We start from the raw sequence: 18,181 nt of genomic DNA, 5'->3' as shown, positions 1-18,181 counted from the left end.
ACACTTTTTCATAGTTTTGCTGGTCCTGCGACTTATAGTGAGGTGCGACTTATATATGAAAAAATATATTATTGAACATGTTTTTAAAAGGTACCCGGTGTAGGATTTTCTCCCATCTAACGGTGAAATTGTATTTTGCATTCAAACGAATAGTGCTCTCTAGTGCCTCGCGTTTTCAAATGAGTATTGCAACTACGGTAGCCGTTATGCATCAAGAAGGTATGACAATGTCTTCCACTTCGTTGAGTTTTCTCTCGGGTGATGAGGTTTGTTATTTCAAAGAAATTACAAACTGCATTGAATTATTAGCGTGAGCATGTAATTACTCCTCGAGCAAGATAATTCACTATGTTGCCATGTTTATGTTTTTTTGTTTGTAGCCTGCCATTACTAGCCTGTCGTAGCTAGGGTTAGCTAACAACTTGACACACAACGAACAAGCGAATGTTACAGTAACGTTATGAATCACAGACTATGAAAAGCATGAACTATAGTACTGTAGTGATACATTCTATATCCGTTTATTTTGATATACGTGCATCGTTAGATATCATCAGGTGAATCAACGGTAGGGAGAGGGAGAGGAAGAGGGAGAGCAAGAGGACGAGAATAGAGAGGCAGTGGATCGGTGGGAGCTAGGCGAGGAGGACGAGGAAGAGGAGAACGAGTCACAACCACAATGAGGAAGACGCCCGGCAGCTACAAGAGACGATATTGAAAGAATCGAAGGTTTGTACAATTTATATGGCTAGCTGCAGCAATTCATTTTCATTCACTGCCCAATCCTATCCTATGTATGTAGCGAAAGTCACAACGTAAGCTAATTGAGTGTTTTTGTAAACAAATGTCTATAGAAAATGTTGCAGAGATTCAAGTTCTCTTTTGTCAACATTGAGACATGGGATCCCTGCATTACCTCCAGTGCATTATATGTTGTTCAACTTGTTGGCTACATACAGTAGGCCTAGGTCTACCTAATACCTTGAGAGTGTTCTAACTGGTAGCATCATCACCTGGTATGGGAACTCCACAGTTAGAGATTGTAGTACTCTGCAGAGAGTAGTGCGCTCAGCTGAACGTACTATAAGAACTCAACTCCCTGCTCTACAAGATATCTATTCCAGAAGAGTACTCCTAAGAGCCCAAAAGATTCTGAAGGACTCTTCTCATCCTAACAATGGATTATTCCTACCGCTGAAATCAAGAAGACGCCTATGTAGTCACAAAGCCAGAACTGAGAGACTCAGGAGAAGTTTTATCCCCAGGCCATCCTAACTCTGAACTCACACTATACTGACTTTGCACACATTCACTCCTCAGCACTCTCAAACATTTCCCAACTCTGAACTCACACTATACTGACTTTGCACTCATTCACTCCTCAGCACTCATGACCCCCACACACACACACACACACACCTACAAGACTTTTAGCACTTTTACATCCCTCTCCCTATGCTACAGACCTTTTATTTATTTTCTTATTTCATCACACGCCAAAACACACACACACACACACACACATATCTGACTTTCTCCAACTTTTGCACACTTTTTATTTATTATTTTTGATTTCTCCTCCATCTACCCATGTCCTTGATTGCCTAGCCTTTCTGACCCCCACCCCACCCCCACCCCCCAACACACACACTTCCATCATCACTGTCATCACTTCACATACATACAGCACTCCTCTACATACCACCCCCACATACACAGCACATTGTCTTCTGGGATCTTCTCCAACACACATCCTCTACATACTTACAGCACACTGCCCCACCTACCCACACACACACACACTACACACACACACACACAGTCACTGCTCCACTCCCCCACACACACATCTTCACTGTCATCACTCACATACATTACATACAGTACTCTGCTTGCAATAGTAAGTCCCTGACCCCCAACACACACACTTACATCATCACTGTCATCACTTCACATACATACAGCACACTGCTTGCTACAGTAAGCCTCCTCTACATACTTGCTGCACACTGCCCCCACATACACAGCACATTGTCTTCAGGATCTTCTCCAACACACATCCTCTACATACTTACAGCACACTGCCCCCACCTACCCACTACACACACACACAGTCACTGCTCCACTCCCCTCCCGCCCACACACACATCTTCACTGTCATCACTCACATACAACCTACCACCAGTACTCTGCTTGCAATAGTAAGTCCCTGCCCCCTACATACACAGCACATTATTTCATCAGGAAGCTTCAACACACATCCCCAACATACTTACAGCACACTGCCCCCAATACACAGCACATTGTCTCATGAGGAAGCTTCTCCAACACACATATTGCACACTGCCCTCTCCCCACATACACAGCACACTATCCCATCTCCCCTGTCATCCCCCAACACACACACCAAGACCCCTGGCAGTTGGGTTAGCCCCTTGAGTCGTGGATCTGCCCCAAGGTTTCTTCCTTGGTAAGGGAGTTTTTCCTTGCCCCCTGTTGCTCTTGGGTGCTCCTTGTTGGTGCCCCCACCCAATCCCAATCCTCCCCCACCTTTTTATGCAGCCCTTGCCACTTAATCTACTAAACCCCTCTTCTACTGCACTTTTTACCCCCCCCCATTAATGCACAAATAGGCTGACACCAGACATAATTTCACTGCATTTCTTACTTCCAGTAACTAAATGCATGTGACAATAAACTTCCTTGTATCCTTGTACCTACCTTTATGCCTAATGGCCTAACCCTATCTTATTTCCTTTCATTTCTTCAGAGACTTCTGCAGGAGATGAGCTTTGAGGATCACAGACGCCTCACAGCTGGACTGTTGGAGAGGCAGCCGGGTCTGATCTTTAATCTATTGATGGAGCATCAGCAAAGACATGGTGCCCCCACATCTGCAGAGGTACCGGGAGTACCTTGGTGTACATGTGGCCACTGCAGAGACATGCCTACAGACAGGGAGCGGAAATGCTGTGGACAAGACCCTGCTCACTGTGTGAGCCTCCTGCCACATTTTACGCAGTACTGCCTGGATGAGGGTTATCTGCGGATACATAGGCAGTATCGGGAGGATCTCACAGCATTTGGAAATGTAAGGGAGCCCGGTGATGACAACCGTGAATACAGGCATGCAGCTTATAGACACTTTATTTTCTGGCAGCATGGCTCATTAGGACAGGGGAACAGGAGAGTGATTCCCAGCTGCTGTGTTTGCAGGATTAGGGAAAAATTCCCAGACCCTCAGGGACAATACACTAGCTACATTCCAGGGATCTAAGAGATTGCCATTAGTATTTTGTGAATATTGTAAATAGTTATATTTATATCTATTTATATACTTTGTAGTTCTGTTGACTTCTAACTTTGTTACAAAGATTACAAGATTTGTTATTTGACTTGGGCTGTATTTGTTCTACACTATGGAGAGAAAAATGTCAAAATTAGGTGCAATAACAATTTGATACACAACACAATTTAAATGAATGTTGTTTGAAAACTCCAGTATAGATTTATTTATGTTTACAGAAAAAAACCTCAAACACCAGCAAAACAAAAGCTCAATCTGCCTCCAAGTTGGTAGCAGCATGGAAGGCTGATCCCGTGAAAGACAAGGAGTGCCATTAGTCATGTGCACAGAATGGATTATCATTAACATGCATACACACAATTCAGTATCGGTTAGAGGCAAAGGTAATAAGCTGAAATAGCATGTAGATGTTTGTCACTTACCCAGACCTCTGCTGACCTGTGTCCGTACCAACTCTGATGTCGGTGGTGGAGGTATCGGGGCACAACACCAAGCCGCCTGGGGTCATCCGGGCGTGGGGTCCTCTTTCGCGGCATTCCAACTCCACTTGTGACTCTCCCTTTCAAGATGCGTGCTTGCAACTCATGGATGTAACCATATGATTTCTCACACTTCAAGGCGTAAAGGCTATATCTTCTTGCATTTTTGTTGTACTTCTTCCGAAAACTTAATTAAAAAAAGACAATTAGTCATTATGACAACTAAATTGTCATACTTGTAAGACAACATGAATATGCAATTATTTGAATACAACAGAAATTTTGATGAGAGTCTGACATACACTTGTTGGCCCTCTGCCGTCCTGTATGTTGGCCGTTCACGGTGGAAATTGTAGTCCAGTGCTGCGAGCAAAACTCTTGAATCATACACTCGAGGAGTGAAGGCCTGGCGCTTTCTGGCATACATCAGAATATGATTCTGAAATGATTCAAGATGTGCTGTTGATCTGGATGAATAAAAAAGAAAAATTAGAGCCAAACACACACACACGATTTACGGGTCTGTGACAGCTCTTTAACCCTTTCGTACCCGTGCCGAACATTCCATTTTTGGTGCTGGATGACCTCCTTACACAAAAAACCTTATTTCTTGAGTATAATACATACCATCAATAGGATATACATACCATTGTAATCAGAAGGGTCAGTTCTATCAAATGATGTAAAATACATATGGTAATGTTGATATAGTAATGAACAGTCTTTGAAAATCCTCTCCAAATGTATACAGAAATTCGTTACAATTGAATTTCATTCGCATAAAAATTAATTTTCATCATATTTCTATACGAAAGAGAAAAATATAGTGTATGACATGTTCAGCAAGTTGTGGGCTATTTAACAAAAAAGACTGAATTGGAATATCATTAACCTTTCAAAAGTTATGATAAATTAAGTGATAAGTGTAAAAAAATGCAGGAAACGGGATTTAGAATGTTGACAGAATTCACATTCTCTTTCTCACCAAAAACAAAAGTTTGCATAAAAAGTAATAATGAAGTCAGACACAATGGTTTAGATTTATTTGGTCCATAAGAATAAACCATTTATTTGTATATAAGCAAATGCTACAGTCAACAGTAATGATATATAAAAGAAAAACATGTACCTTACCAGTAATACAGGAAGTAAGTATACTGTATATTTATTTGAAGATCAATTCTGAATAGAGACATAGAATACATTTGATTCAACAGATACAACTTCCTTATATAAATTAGTGTAATATGAAAATGATATACATCTATAAAATGTATTATTTATGAAAAGCTAGGAATACAATCAACTTCAACATCACTCAAATCAATGTGTCTAAACATTTGAAAGTGGATTAGTGCATAGAACAAGCCTGTTGAGAATAAAACACATACACACATATACACACAAACTCACACACACACACACAGAGGAGGATAGGGAAAGGTGGGGTGGGGAACCTGAAGGTTAAACACAGAAGACCTATGACTCATAACGAAACACATCCCCTTCTGTAGAATGCCAAATCTGACAGCAATTTTGTTTACCAAAAAAGCAGTCACCTACCGCTAAACTCCAGGCCATACAAGCTACTTTAGTGTTATTATGTATTGTTTTTATAACAAAGCCAACAATTTGCTTTGGCTCCTGCTGTCCAGGAATATGTACTTGATGAAAAGACGACAGAGTAGTAGTTGGAGCAGCTGAAGGCGAGGCTGAAATTTTGACGGAAATGCCTGCCAGCTGTTGTGATAGATTTTCGCCAAAGTCTTTCTGGCTGTAGCTACCAAACCTAGGTTCAACACCAGATTCTGCATTGCCAAACTTGAAATAATAAGAAACTACTGAAACAGCAATGTCAATGGAGAAAAAGTGTACACAATATGTATTTCTCATTTGGTCAACGCTCCCTGATCCCTTCAGAGACTTGGTTCCCCAGTAGCAATGGATATTAGGGAGGGAAGTGAAGTCCCATGTCAATGATTAATCCCAGAAAACTGTGAAACTCTTCTGGGGTCTCTTCGTCCCATGCCCCTGCACTGTGTGTTTTTGCATAACGACGGCCTACTAAGCACAACCTCCCACCTGCCCGGTTGGTAAAACCACATATGCCTGGGACAACAACATAAAAATCAACATAACAAGTCTATTTCACAGTGTTTTAGTGGCAGTCTACACCACCCTACGCACGCCACCTAAATCTATACCTTCTTCCTCCATCCTCACATGGTCTTCAACATTGTGAGTGCAATCTCATCAGCAGTCAGCTACCTCTTCAGGCCTGCAAGGAGGTCTGTGTAGGTCTTGTCATCCTCCATCTGAAACAACAGTAAAATCATACAAATGTAATACATTTTTTAATTTAAAAAATAAAATCACAAAACTACAGATGTGTGCATGTGTGCACATACATACACAAGAAGAGGTAGCCTAAACTATTGAAGCATTTTGAGTAACTCAAAAATATTTAGAAGTATGAAAAGTCATTTTATTACACATGGGTTTAGCTACCCTAAATCTAATTGCCTGGCTGGCATTAAGATAAAGACAGATTACATTTCACCAAGTAACTAACTGCTTAAATGCAATAATGACATTTCTGACATAATATGTGATTTCACATCATGTTTTCTATAAAACTACATAATGAGAAGAGTAGACTATCAAGTCATGCCATCTTAGAAAATGTTGAGACAAGCACGTCTGATGTTTGTCATTTAGAAGTTAGCAAGCTAAAACAGTTCACTACAAACTGCCTAGCGAGGTAACAACCCGAGGAGAGGGAATAAGTTAATTAGCACTAGATTTCTGACAGAATCTGTGATTTCACATCTTGTTTTCTACAACTACATATTGAGAGGAGTAAAAATATCGCTCAACTTATTTCATGTAAGAGAACGCGAACTTAGAAAAAAGCTGCTTCATTGATTTATTCAGCTTTGGTATGCTATACTGACTGGCCAATATAATGCTTACCTAACAAGCAAATTGGTACTAGAAAACAAACTTACTTACAGGTTATATACTAACAGGTTTTTAAATGAAATTGTCAAATGAAAATAACTGTTATCAAAAGCAAACGAGAATACTGCAAGCAGTTCAGAGTAATGCAGCTAGCTAAAGTTACATGACGATGCACTTAGCCCCCGCTATGCCATAATGTTGACGCTGATGAGAAAGCATATTACTGTCAAATAACATGATTTTATGACTACAAATTAAGATTAACCATAACTAGAAACGATGTAAAATATATATTACCTCAGTTTATCCAGCTGTGTGGTTTCCAGTCGAGGTAAACTCCAACGAAGTGCAGGTGGCATCTGGCGGTCCATGTTAAAATGTACGACTGAAGTGAAAACATTTTTTCACGACTCATCTTTAAGTATCCAAAACATTTCGCGCCATAAACCCCTTAACCAATCATATCAAATTGAAGCTTATGTTGTCAGCATTACGGGGAAGATTTCAGAAATAAAATCAGTCATTGGACAGCTGAGATATTAGATGATTGGTCATCCTTAAAATTTTAACGAAATTAGAACGGTCGGGCTTGTAAGGGTTAACCCTCATGTCCCCACACTTCACCTGAAGCGGCTCTGTGACAGCTCTTTAACCCTCATGTCCCCACACTTCACCTGAAGCGCAGATACTTGTGAACCTCCTTCTGCCAGCGTTTGAGGACGATGTCCACTAGCGCTTTGTGGCTCTTGGAATCTCTTTCAATCCATTTTTTACCCTGAATGTCTTCAAGGTGATCGTGTTGGCAGCTTCCTGTTTCCCAGTTGTGATTGTTGCAAACATGATGCAAAACTCCAATCCAAAGTGACTGAGGAGAGTAAAATAAATAAACACAAAAACAAAACAAAATGATCATGTCACAGGTATTTGAATCAAAGAACTTATTGAATTAAAAAACAATATTAATCCTGCTTACAAGAAATTGCTGAAATGTCTCTGCTGTCTTGCAGCACCACCAGAAATGGTTAACAATCCCTCAGCCAATGAAGGAGAAGGGACTGTCCTTTCACCTTTCCTGCCTTACGGGGATAAACAAAACACAAACAAAGTTATTCCATACATGCATTGTGCATGCACGATGATCCCACCAACATACAGGCAGGTACAGGACAGTGTTAATAATGAAATTAGATGTATTAGAACTTACAGCAGCAATCTTTTTGGACAGATTTTTGGCACCATGCCACATGTCCAGGCTGTGGTGAATTCTCAGATCCTTATATCTGCCTTTGTCTGGGTCTGTGTAAGGAATCATTTTATTTATGGGTTACCTTTGGGTTTATGGGTTTTGCGTTTATGGGTTACCTCTGCTCAAGGGTTTCAATTTCCGGTGCCTCTTCAATTGCACTCAGATGTTCATCTCTGAAAACAATAATCGTAAAACACGGAGGTATAGGTAGATACAAGTTTTATATGAAATGTGTACTATTACAAACAATGACAAAATAAATTCTTTCCATGCAATGACTTCCCTATCTGTCCCACTTGAAATGCTTGAAAGTGCTGAAGGCGTTGGCACTTTAGAATGTTTTGCCTTCATGGGGGTTGATGTGGTCGCAGTCCCAAGAGTACTCATAACTGGACAAATCAGATGGACAATCAGATCAGGTTGATCAGATCCAGGGCTTAAAGAAATATAAATGTCTGTGCCTGAAGTTATCAGACATTTATTAGGACGCCATATGTACTGTAGTCCCATTTTCTGTTTTCAAATCTTGAGCATACCAGCTCACGCCTGAATTCACTTTACAACAGATCAGATCAGGTTTATTGAGAAAGTATTCTTACATACAATTTGACTCCAGCAGTTGCTAACTCCAACATGAAGACAATAACACTATACAGATTACTGTACAGCTATGTATTATTCAATGTGAGGTCACAGGTGAATAACAGTAAATGTCAGATAACATAAAACGTGAAGTAGCCTTTGTTGTGCTTTCTGTCCCTCTATGCGATTGTAGTTTTTCAAGATGGCGGAACGACATGGAAACCTCCGTGGACTTACCCGTCCTATACAGATAATAAATTCTTCGCTTACGAGGAGAAGTCAGATCATTGGCAGAGGTAATTTTACACCAATGAGGACACATTTATGAATGAAGAAATTGATTTTAGCTAATAAAATACTTAAAATACTACACAATGTCCCTTTAAATGTTAATTTATATTAACTGACATGAACCCTACATGAAACATTACTGTCTACAGCCGCGAGAGAGCGCTCTCAAATGCACAAGTCCTGTGCACTTTCAGCCAGAGATTAGTGCTTGCGCTATGCCTGAAACACACGTGCATACCTAAATCCTCAAATTATGGCCGGGATTCTATTTATAGCCGGGCCTCAGATTTGGACAAATAAAAGCCAGTATAATTTTGTTTCAATTTAACTCATAAAAGAGCTCTTCTTAATATTGTATATTGTTGGCTGGGTTAATATTGTTGCCAATGAAAAGTCATTGTCCTACACCATGAGTCTCCAACACGTTGCTACCAAGCTACCAGTCGCATGCCTATGAAGGTATATTGGGTGCAAAAGTGGCGAGCACATTTAACTGCAGATTTTGCATGTGCACACTAAAGTCATAAATGTGTAACAGTAAAGTTGAAGTTGTACATATTTTTTTTTAGATCTTCTTAACACAAAATAGGGGCTACCGGTTCACAAATCCTTTTTACAGGTACACAAATCCTATCCTGTGAGTCACAACTTTCAAGAGTCACGACTTTTCACACTTTTGCTCCAATCGTTGCAGCAAGCGCAGTTGGTGCGAAACACAGTTGCACATCCGTGTTTCATAATCTGAGAACATGCACAACATTCGTGCATTTGTAAACCCAAATGTGAACTAATGCATCCGAAGTTGTGCATCTGAGAAATAATTTCTCATTAATAAAATTCTACAGATCGCTTTGATTTTCTTGCACGACTACAAGTCAATTGATACAAGTGCTCGAATCTGCTTCTACGAGTGACGATACTTTTGCTCCTGGCTAGGTGATATAATAGGAGCAAAAAGATTTGTATGTCTGCACGTCGAGCGAATCGATCGAGAAAACAAGGCGGCCGGATCTGGATCGTGCTCAGACTACCATTGCCTGGGTCATCAGTCCCAATAGGCTATCTTAGACCTCTTTGGCTATACGGAATAAGGTTTCCCTTGCAGCACAGAACACGTTCCATGAATGAATGAAAGCGGATGCCTTATCTCGCAATAAGCGGATGGAAATCCCGACACTCTTTCATACATGAAACTTAATAGTGAACCATTAAATACCCCACAGATTTCAGTGGTCATCAGTCCCGATATTTAGCAATATAAACAGTCCAAACGTAAATGAAATCTCGAATTGAACATCTTCTGCTTTTGATAGCCTACCGATATGCCGCTCCAAACGAAAAGTAGGCCTATGTCTTACAATAATCCATCCATGTTCTCTCGCGTTATAGGCTGTCATGCTTCTGTGTTTGCAAAATTCCTGACGGTTCCTGATCGCTAAACGTTTGTTTTCCTTTCCTGTCGATAGCAGTTGATGTAGAAGCACCTAGGCTATAATTTGACTTCAGAGGTGACAAATCCTGCTGAGAGAGAGAGAGCGCAACAAGAGAGAGGCACCCCCAAAGTGGTCCTGTGTGCGCGCGTGTGTCTCTGCATGGGGTTCAATTGAAGTCAGAGTTGATCCGTCCTAACCTGACCCTAGCCAGATGAATTTCGTTCCGCTATAGCTCCGCCTAGCTTCACTCACATCCATCTGGGACCTCTTCCATTGAGAGTGATTTCTGCAACCGACTTTATGGTTCAGCCAATGAGGACGCAGGGTGGGAGTTTCATTGATGTGACAGCGTAGAAGTGACTGTGACACTGTTATTAGCGTCATGGGTTGGCTTCGATGTGAGTGGTTGAAGTAGCACGTCAATAGATGACGGACAAGTGGCTTATTCAATCATATGCAAGCATTTTTTGATTAGACCCAGCCTTCTGAAGCAACACTTCAATGGATCGGTTCCAGATGGATGAGTGGAGCTAGGCGGAGCGAAATTCATCTGGCTAGGGTCAGGTTAGATCCGTCCAGTCAATAGTCCCGCATTTAGGCCACTCCATTATTGGATTAACGTCAAACAGCACTGTAAAATGTGTGGGAATTTCTTGCATTATGATGGCTAGAGTTGCGGGACTTTTATTATTATTACGCTCAATACTTAATAATACTTTAATATTAAAGTACAATACTTTAATAATTAAACAATACTTAATAATAATAATTTTTGCCCAATACCCCCAATCCCGCGCTGAAATTTAGGCCCTGGTTTTAAATGCGCATCTTTTTTTTCTCTCGCTCTTTCGGAGGTGGACAGCCGAGCATTTGTTCTGCTGCCAGCTTGTGCCAATATATTGTCCAAAATTCTTGATTGCATTGCATTCTCCACATTTTTAGCTAAATTTTCATGTACCACATCAGCATTTCTGTTCAGTGAATCTTTTGTAAATTGCTTTACAATTAGCGTTGGGCCCTTGTTAGCAGCCTTCGGCTTGCCTCTTGCCACTCCTTCGTCTTCATTAACATTCCCTGTAGAATTCTCAATATTTTTGGCCTCAATGTGTCCAGTTACAGTGGGCATCGCTTTCAAATGACCACTTCATTCGCGCATTACGCGGCGTGAAGCTGCGTGAAGCTTTAGTACCACTTTCAGCCACTGTCGCGTCCGCTCTGCCACTGTACATCGCTCTGCCTGCCGTCCCTTACATAATTGTTGCCGAGAGTAATCCCAGCCTACGAATTCAATAACAAAATAAATCATGCATAATTAAACATTACCTCGATTTAGGCTACTTGGGTATGGCTTAAGGCTTGACTACACGAAAATCGAAATCGAAATTTGCTGTCTACATTATTGTCAGTGTTGGGGTTAACGAACTCGCAAAATCAAAACAGTGGTGTGATAATTGAGCCAGTAGAGAAATAACTGTTCAGAATTAATCTGTAGCCTTGGGTAGGCTTCTGCAGAAAACAATGTTGTTGCCGATTTAATACTATCTGGCGACGTTTTTAACAGGCTACGCGAATAGAGGCTTAGACAACGATGACCCACGTTTGGTTTAGTAAATTAATTTGCCCTACTTCTTGACTGCAATGTAGTCAATTGACTGCTTGACATGTCATTTTTATTTTTCTGTACGATAAACAATTACATCTGCTTTATGCCGCAGAATTACATTCATATTTGGCTGACTGCAGACGCGCCACTTCCCTCCCCATATTCCAATATTAAGATAGTATGAAGTGCTTTTTGTATAGGCTACTATCATAAAAAAAATAGTTAAAACGAATAGCTATTTGCAATTTGACAAAACACTGGTCCTCATTTTGCGAATGCGAGGACGATATGAGCCTGTTGCATTTAGTTAGATGTCCGAGTCACGCATGTTTGAAAACCACTGGCTCGTAATCACAATAATTTAACACACGACAGTTGGATAACCTACTTCATCATGTCCCCATGCCTACATTTTTGTGAGTAGCATAGAGATCGTTAAAAACAATAAATTATGGCTCTCCGTTTGGGACATCGAAAATGTATATTTTTAATAGACTACCGTCGAAGATGCTGACTTGCAAAAGCCTCGGGATAACACGTTATCTCCACTATCATCAGTCATGCCCCTTGATCAAAGTGGGGAATGAAATAAAAGTTTGATAACCACTGGCTTAACAAGTTACCTGCAGTCCAGAACACAGAATCTATTGCAATATTCTGATGATCGGCGATGATATCGGCAAATGTTTGTTTTCCAAAGTAAGAATTTCACTTCACCATGCACCTTCGACAATACCTGGCCTACCTGGTATCATTACAAACATTATTCTGTGTCCTAAAACTGGCATATTTTATGCCATTGTGTCATGTAAGTTCGTTGCAAAATGTAGAGAAATGTGTGAGGTGGTCAGCGGGGGACAATTGAGACACACATTGGATTGTGTTATTACTTGAACATTCCACACTATCCACAGCTGTGGTAGGCCTATCAGGGGCAGGAGGATTACTGTCAGCGCAGGCTTTATATAAAATTCTTCAACAGAAGGCCTCGAATGTTGTCTTGTTTGTGGAGCGCTTTGCTTCGCTTCTGTAATTTCGGCTTCATTGAAAATGAGGGCTTCCCTCAATGACCCTCCGAGAATAAATAAAGGTTGAATGAATGAATGAATGAATGCAGGCTTGCCCAAAATAAAGGCATGTGGTTTGCGCAGCCTACAGTAAATAACAGACCCGCCAGAATGTGCGTTATGATGCTTTTTTACGAGCAAGATGTTTTTGGTACCCTACGCACACTGCATGTTCTTAAATAACAATGATCATCAGTAATATTCGACCATTAATTTGGGTAAATGGGCAAGCGTGACCACCTTGATTGGCTGATTGGCTGATGATTGTAACGCGGGCATGATTCCAAACACCTCCCTTACGATGATGAGTGACAGGTCTCAGAATGCGTGCGCTACACAAGGACGGAAGATGATGAATAACTGGGGCCGTAGGCTATTCACAAAGGCTTTTATCTTACTACTAGGAGTAGGCTACTCCTAAATCGCACTTATTCACAAAGCCTTTCAGACAACTCCTAAACTAGGAGTGAGTCTTCGTGGCTATGGATGATGTCATTACTCATGCACGAGCTTGACTGAAGTGACCACCTTGATTGGCTGGACGATTGTAACGCTGAATTCCAAACACCTCTCTTCCGATGATGACTGACAGGTGACAGGTCGGAGAATGCGTCGCTACACAAGTAGTCTCGAAGGACGGAAGATGATTAATAACTGAATAAAAAGGCCTAGCCTAAATGAATAAAGAGTAAGGCAAAAGAAATAGCTTAGTAGCCTAATGAAACATAGGCCTATGGATTGATGCAGTAGCCTACCTTTGCAACATTATTAAATGAATCTGTCACCATATCCCTAGGCTACGTTTGCAAAGAGGAGAACGTTTTAATTTGATTCACAATGAAACGTTACATTTCATTTACATGTTAACAATGAGTAGTTTGTGTTGTTGTTGGTGGCGTTATTGCATCCCTTTTATGAATGCAAAATTTTTCCTCAAGCGATTGGAAGCTCCTGTTACGCATAGGCTATTTCAAAATATCGCAACGTAAAATGCCACAAAAAAGCTGTTTATGAATAGGTCTTAGTGAGTTAGGAGTCCTCTCGACTTAAGCTGTCCCAGCAGTGGCGTCGTTAGACCTGGGCATTCGGGGCTATAGCCCCGGATCCTCTGGGGATAGCCCCGGATCTATGGGCCGTCAACAACAACAAAAACTCTAATCGTGAATGAAATAAATAGCCCCGTAGAAGAGACTTTTGTGTTTGTGTCCATTGTGTGCATTAACAGCAGCGCAAGAAAATTTGACGTGATTTGGGCAGGTTTAATCATTTGTTGCAAAATGTTGCAATTTCAATTCTCCTCTACGCTATTACGCATTGCTGTTTCGTGCTTAGACTAACTAGCCTTAGCGAAATAAGTGTACAGAAGGACAAATGGATATTATAAGTTTCTTTAGAGAAAAAAAAGGGCAGAGCAGGGACAAGAAGTGGAAACTCACAGTGTGTCATCATCTCCCGCAACCCAGGAGGACATTTCGATCAGCTCAGTTTCAATATATCGTGATTTACTATTGAATCACATGCGCAGTAAATATGGTAAACCTGACCTCGTTTGAGGGGGCTTCCAAGCAATGCATGTTGGGCTTGATTTTGACAAAATCGAACTTTTTCTTAGGGCAAAAGTTCGTGATAGCCTACACAACCCAAATGCATTGCTTTTAAGGCACCCATAGCCCATTAATTGAAGGGGATGACGTCCAAATGTTTATCCCGAGACAAACGCTCACACCTGTGCACTTGACAGAGGTGCATGACGATGTTTATTCTACAGGCTATTTTAATGTCATATTTTGGGTGTTGTATGTGGTGCACTTTGGCAGAAGAGACGTTCTCCTTACACAGTCTTTAAACATCAAAATATTCAGAATGCCGTGACGTGAGTCATTACAATTGGCCTTCCTTTTCATTCTCAAAGTAGGTTAAAATTGCATGTTCATCAGCCCGATTTACAAAATCTCTCGGAGGACAAACCCCCGAACCCCCGGACAAAAAGGTATCTAAGTTCTGGGCTCTAGCCCCGAATGTTTTAAATAGCTAGCGACGGCCCTGTGTCCCAGACTTAGGTGCTACTTTTAGGTCTAAAATGCTTCGTGAATTACTTTTTGTGAAAAAATTAGGAGTCCTAAAGTTAGGAGTGACACGCCCATTATTTTTAGGAGTTGCTCCTAAATTCGCCAGTTAGGAGCTACTTTTAGCCTTAAAATTCTTTGTGAATATGGCCCCTGAATAAAAAGGCCTAGCCTAAATGAATCAAGGCAAAACAAATAGCCTAGTAGCCCAATGAAACATAATGGATTGATGTAGTATCTTGTAACATTATTAAATTATTCTGTTACTATGCCTACGTTTGCAAAAGAGAACATTTTAATTTGATTCACAATAATGTTACATTTAATTTACATGTTGACAATGATTAGCCTAGTTTTGGTTGTTGTTGGCGGCGTTATTGCATGTTAGTTATGCCTACAATGCAAAATTGCTTCCTCGCGATTGGAAGCTCCTGTAGCTGCATAGGATTTCAAAACCGCAGGTTTGTGAATAGGTCTGTGAGTAAGGAGTCCTCTTGACTTCTTTTAAACGGTCAGAGGTGGGAAGGTGTGATTTTTTGGGGGAAGGGCCGGATTAACTGGGCACAATTGTCTGATGGCCCCCCTTCCCCCCAGCCAACGTGAATCGGGTGGTTAGTTAATAGGCCTATCGTGAAGATTTTTCCTGCCATCTAAGGCAGGAGCGCATCTGTGAGGCCAAGCCTCACCAAGTAGCTCGTTTGTTTACAACTAACATTCCATTTAATTAAACTGCTTTATAGGCTATGCCGAAATAGTTTTCAACATTTTGAATATTAGTGTCGGGTGAATTGAAATGTTCTCAAAGTAGCCTTATGGCTGAAAGCTGCTTGGGACCCCCGGTCAAGCAATATAACCATACAAACGCGCTTCCTGCACTCATTGTTTCAAAAGGAGCAATTTTGGCTTTGTCAGAACTGAAGAGCTGTGGACGGCACGGCACGGTATGCCAAATGAAAATAAATTAACGCAACGCAACACAACACAGAACCCGCTTCTCTCACGGCAGACACTGACAGTAACCTAGAATAAATGCATGGGGAAAAACACTTCCCCATGACAAAGACATCGTAAAACACTAAAAGTTAATATTTTGTCACTAGCAACATTCATCTGTCCTTTGTCAAATGTATTATGTTCCAAGTACCCTATGCGTAATTCTGCTTCATAAAGTTGAACAAATACATTTGCTTATTTCACAGAAAAATATAAATAGCCAGTCTACAGTGCAGAGTTGGTAAGTTATGGTAGGCCAATTTGCAGTGAACATACAAAGAGGGGAAATTATTTCTCTTGCAGCTGAGTAGCCTCAGGTGCGCACGTAGACATAAGGCCGAACATGCAAGCGCCAATGAATCGTGCTCTCACGGCAATCGCGCCGTTAAACTTAAATAGGTTAACATCACTCTAAGTTCGCCTTCAAGCAAGGAAAACGATGATTTGAAGACATCTGTTTCGTTGGAAGGGCAAGGGGTAGCAACAGGGCAACACAGAGACAGGCCCGATGGCAGGGCTGTTATGAGAGTATTAAAATATGGGATATTCTACGGGAAAACATTAAAACGGCAAGACAGCGGGGAAAGTTAAAATACGTGATAAACACGGAAAAAGTTGGCATGCATTGTTTCGGTCCCCGTGCACAGGGATTATTTGTCATACTATTAATCACATATGATTATTTGTGAAATTGTGCAAACAGTCGCAACACATTTGAAAAGTAAAGACTGGTAGCATGCAAGCTCACGGGAAAGATTGATTTAAGAATGTTATCACAAAGTGTGTGGCTGTGGCGCGGGCGGAAGACAATTGGCAGGGGAGGGTCATGTCTTTTTTTAACAATTCTGTCAGAGGGTCATTGAACAATTTCTAGCAGGCAAGAGAGGGTCATGCAACTTACAACTGAAGCACTCAAAATTCCTCCGGTGGCCCCTTCAATAAATAACGATCAGTCCCTAGATTGCTGCTGGGCTATATGTCTTGGTTCTGTTAACAACTTATTGTCAAACGCATAGCCTATCTCAAGGTTGCATCCATTACAAACAAACATGCAATGTGAACGTCTGGGATTGGGGAGAGCACTAAATGCTCTACTGAATAAGCACGAAGTCAAACCTTTAAATGAAAAACAGTCTTTAATAATCCAAAAAAATAAACCGCTAATGAAGTAAACTTGTGACAATCAAAAATCGTTTATCGCTCGTAACTCCGTGATACCAGGACGTAACAGGAAGGCATTTGGCTGAGCAACGGAGGTTAATATGCTCCATGTTTTGTCCAAATGATGACTGTCTATCATCGTTGCACTTCGGAGAAAACCGAATGTTTCATTAGTCCCCGTTTCAATCGTCCCGGTTGTACCTACTCAAAACGCAGATAGAACCTTATTATTCTAAGGTAGCGAAATAGCGTTCAGCATGATTCATGCCCAATTAATTCCCCTGTTAAAGTGTTAGCCTTTGTAGTTTGGTTTCGTGATAGCCTATGATAAACGGCTTATGGCCAAATATGTGAAAACGTTAAAATACAGTAGGCTTATAAACCCGAAAAAGTTGACAGTGATTTTTCATAATCACTTTGGAGGGTCCTAGAAAAATGTATTGCTGGCAAGGGAGGGTCACGTCTTTTTGGACTAATGCTCCCCAAACTCCTCCGGTAGCCCCTTAAATAAATAACGAACAGTCCCTAATGAAGTAAACTTGTGACCATCAAAAATCGTTTATCGCCTGTAGGCCTAACTCCGTGATAACAGGACATAACAGGAAGGCATTTGGCTGAGCAACGGAGGTTAATACTCTAGCCTATATTTTGTCCAAATGATGTCTGTCTATCATCGTTGCACTCGGAGAAAACCAGAATGTTTAATTTGTCCTGCGTCTCTACGGCTGCAAACGGGATTCACTCGCAGTTAACCAAATATTTCTTTATTAGGGCAGGCATATTTCTGGCTATTACATTATTTCTAAACCAGTCTGCTAAAGTCTGTAGTGAAGTCTGTGTAGGGTTTTCCAGGCTCCATTTCTTTTTACGAGACACCCTGCTCACTTGAGCCATCTACCGGTTGTTTGGGTTGTTGCAGCGTCTCACTGGAAAAATACAAATTAAAGTCGCGTGATACCGCGTGATCCCACGCGGATCGCGAGTGAAGCTGG

At 41.0% G+C, this 18,181-nt stretch overlaps 2 protein-coding genes across 2 annotated transcripts in view; one reads left to right on the top strand and one right to left on the bottom strand.

Moving 5' to 3' along the window:
- LOC125308560 (olfactory receptor 10J5-like) overlaps nucleotides 1-3,624 on the top strand; it is a 23,793-nt gene extending 20,169 nt beyond the window's left edge. The window contains exons 3-5 of the mRNA XM_048265125.1: nucleotides 2,771-2,902; nucleotides 3,023-3,091; nucleotides 3,526-3,624. Of these exons, the coding sequence (XP_048121082.1) occupies nucleotides 2,771-2,902; nucleotides 3,023-3,091; nucleotides 3,526-3,624 (300 nt within the window). The remainder of the gene's footprint in view (nucleotides 1-2,770; nucleotides 2,903-3,022; nucleotides 3,092-3,525) is intronic.
- LOC125308558 lies at nucleotides 3,533-8,059 on the bottom strand. Its single transcript, XM_048265124.1, has 4 exons — nucleotides 7,952-8,059; nucleotides 7,422-7,612; nucleotides 4,089-4,253; nucleotides 3,533-3,973 (listed from the first exon to the last, which is right to left on the bottom strand). Exons 1-4 carry the CDS (start codon nucleotides 8,057-8,059, stop codon nucleotides 3,679-3,681), a joined length of 759 nt encoding a protein of 252 aa, XP_048121081.1. The 3' UTR covers nucleotides 3,533-3,678.
- Nucleotides 8,060-18,181: the final 10,122 nt, after the last annotated feature.

Source organism: Alosa alosa, chromosome 15 (genome assembly GCF_017589495.1).
Source record: "Alosa alosa isolate M-15738 ecotype Scorff River chromosome 15, AALO_Geno_1.1, whole genome shotgun sequence".
NCBI lineage: Eukaryota > Metazoa > Chordata > Actinopteri > Clupeiformes > Clupeidae > Alosa > Alosa alosa.
Note: the sequence above shows the minus strand (reverse complement) of the source record. Positions and strands in the feature narration are given on the sequence as shown.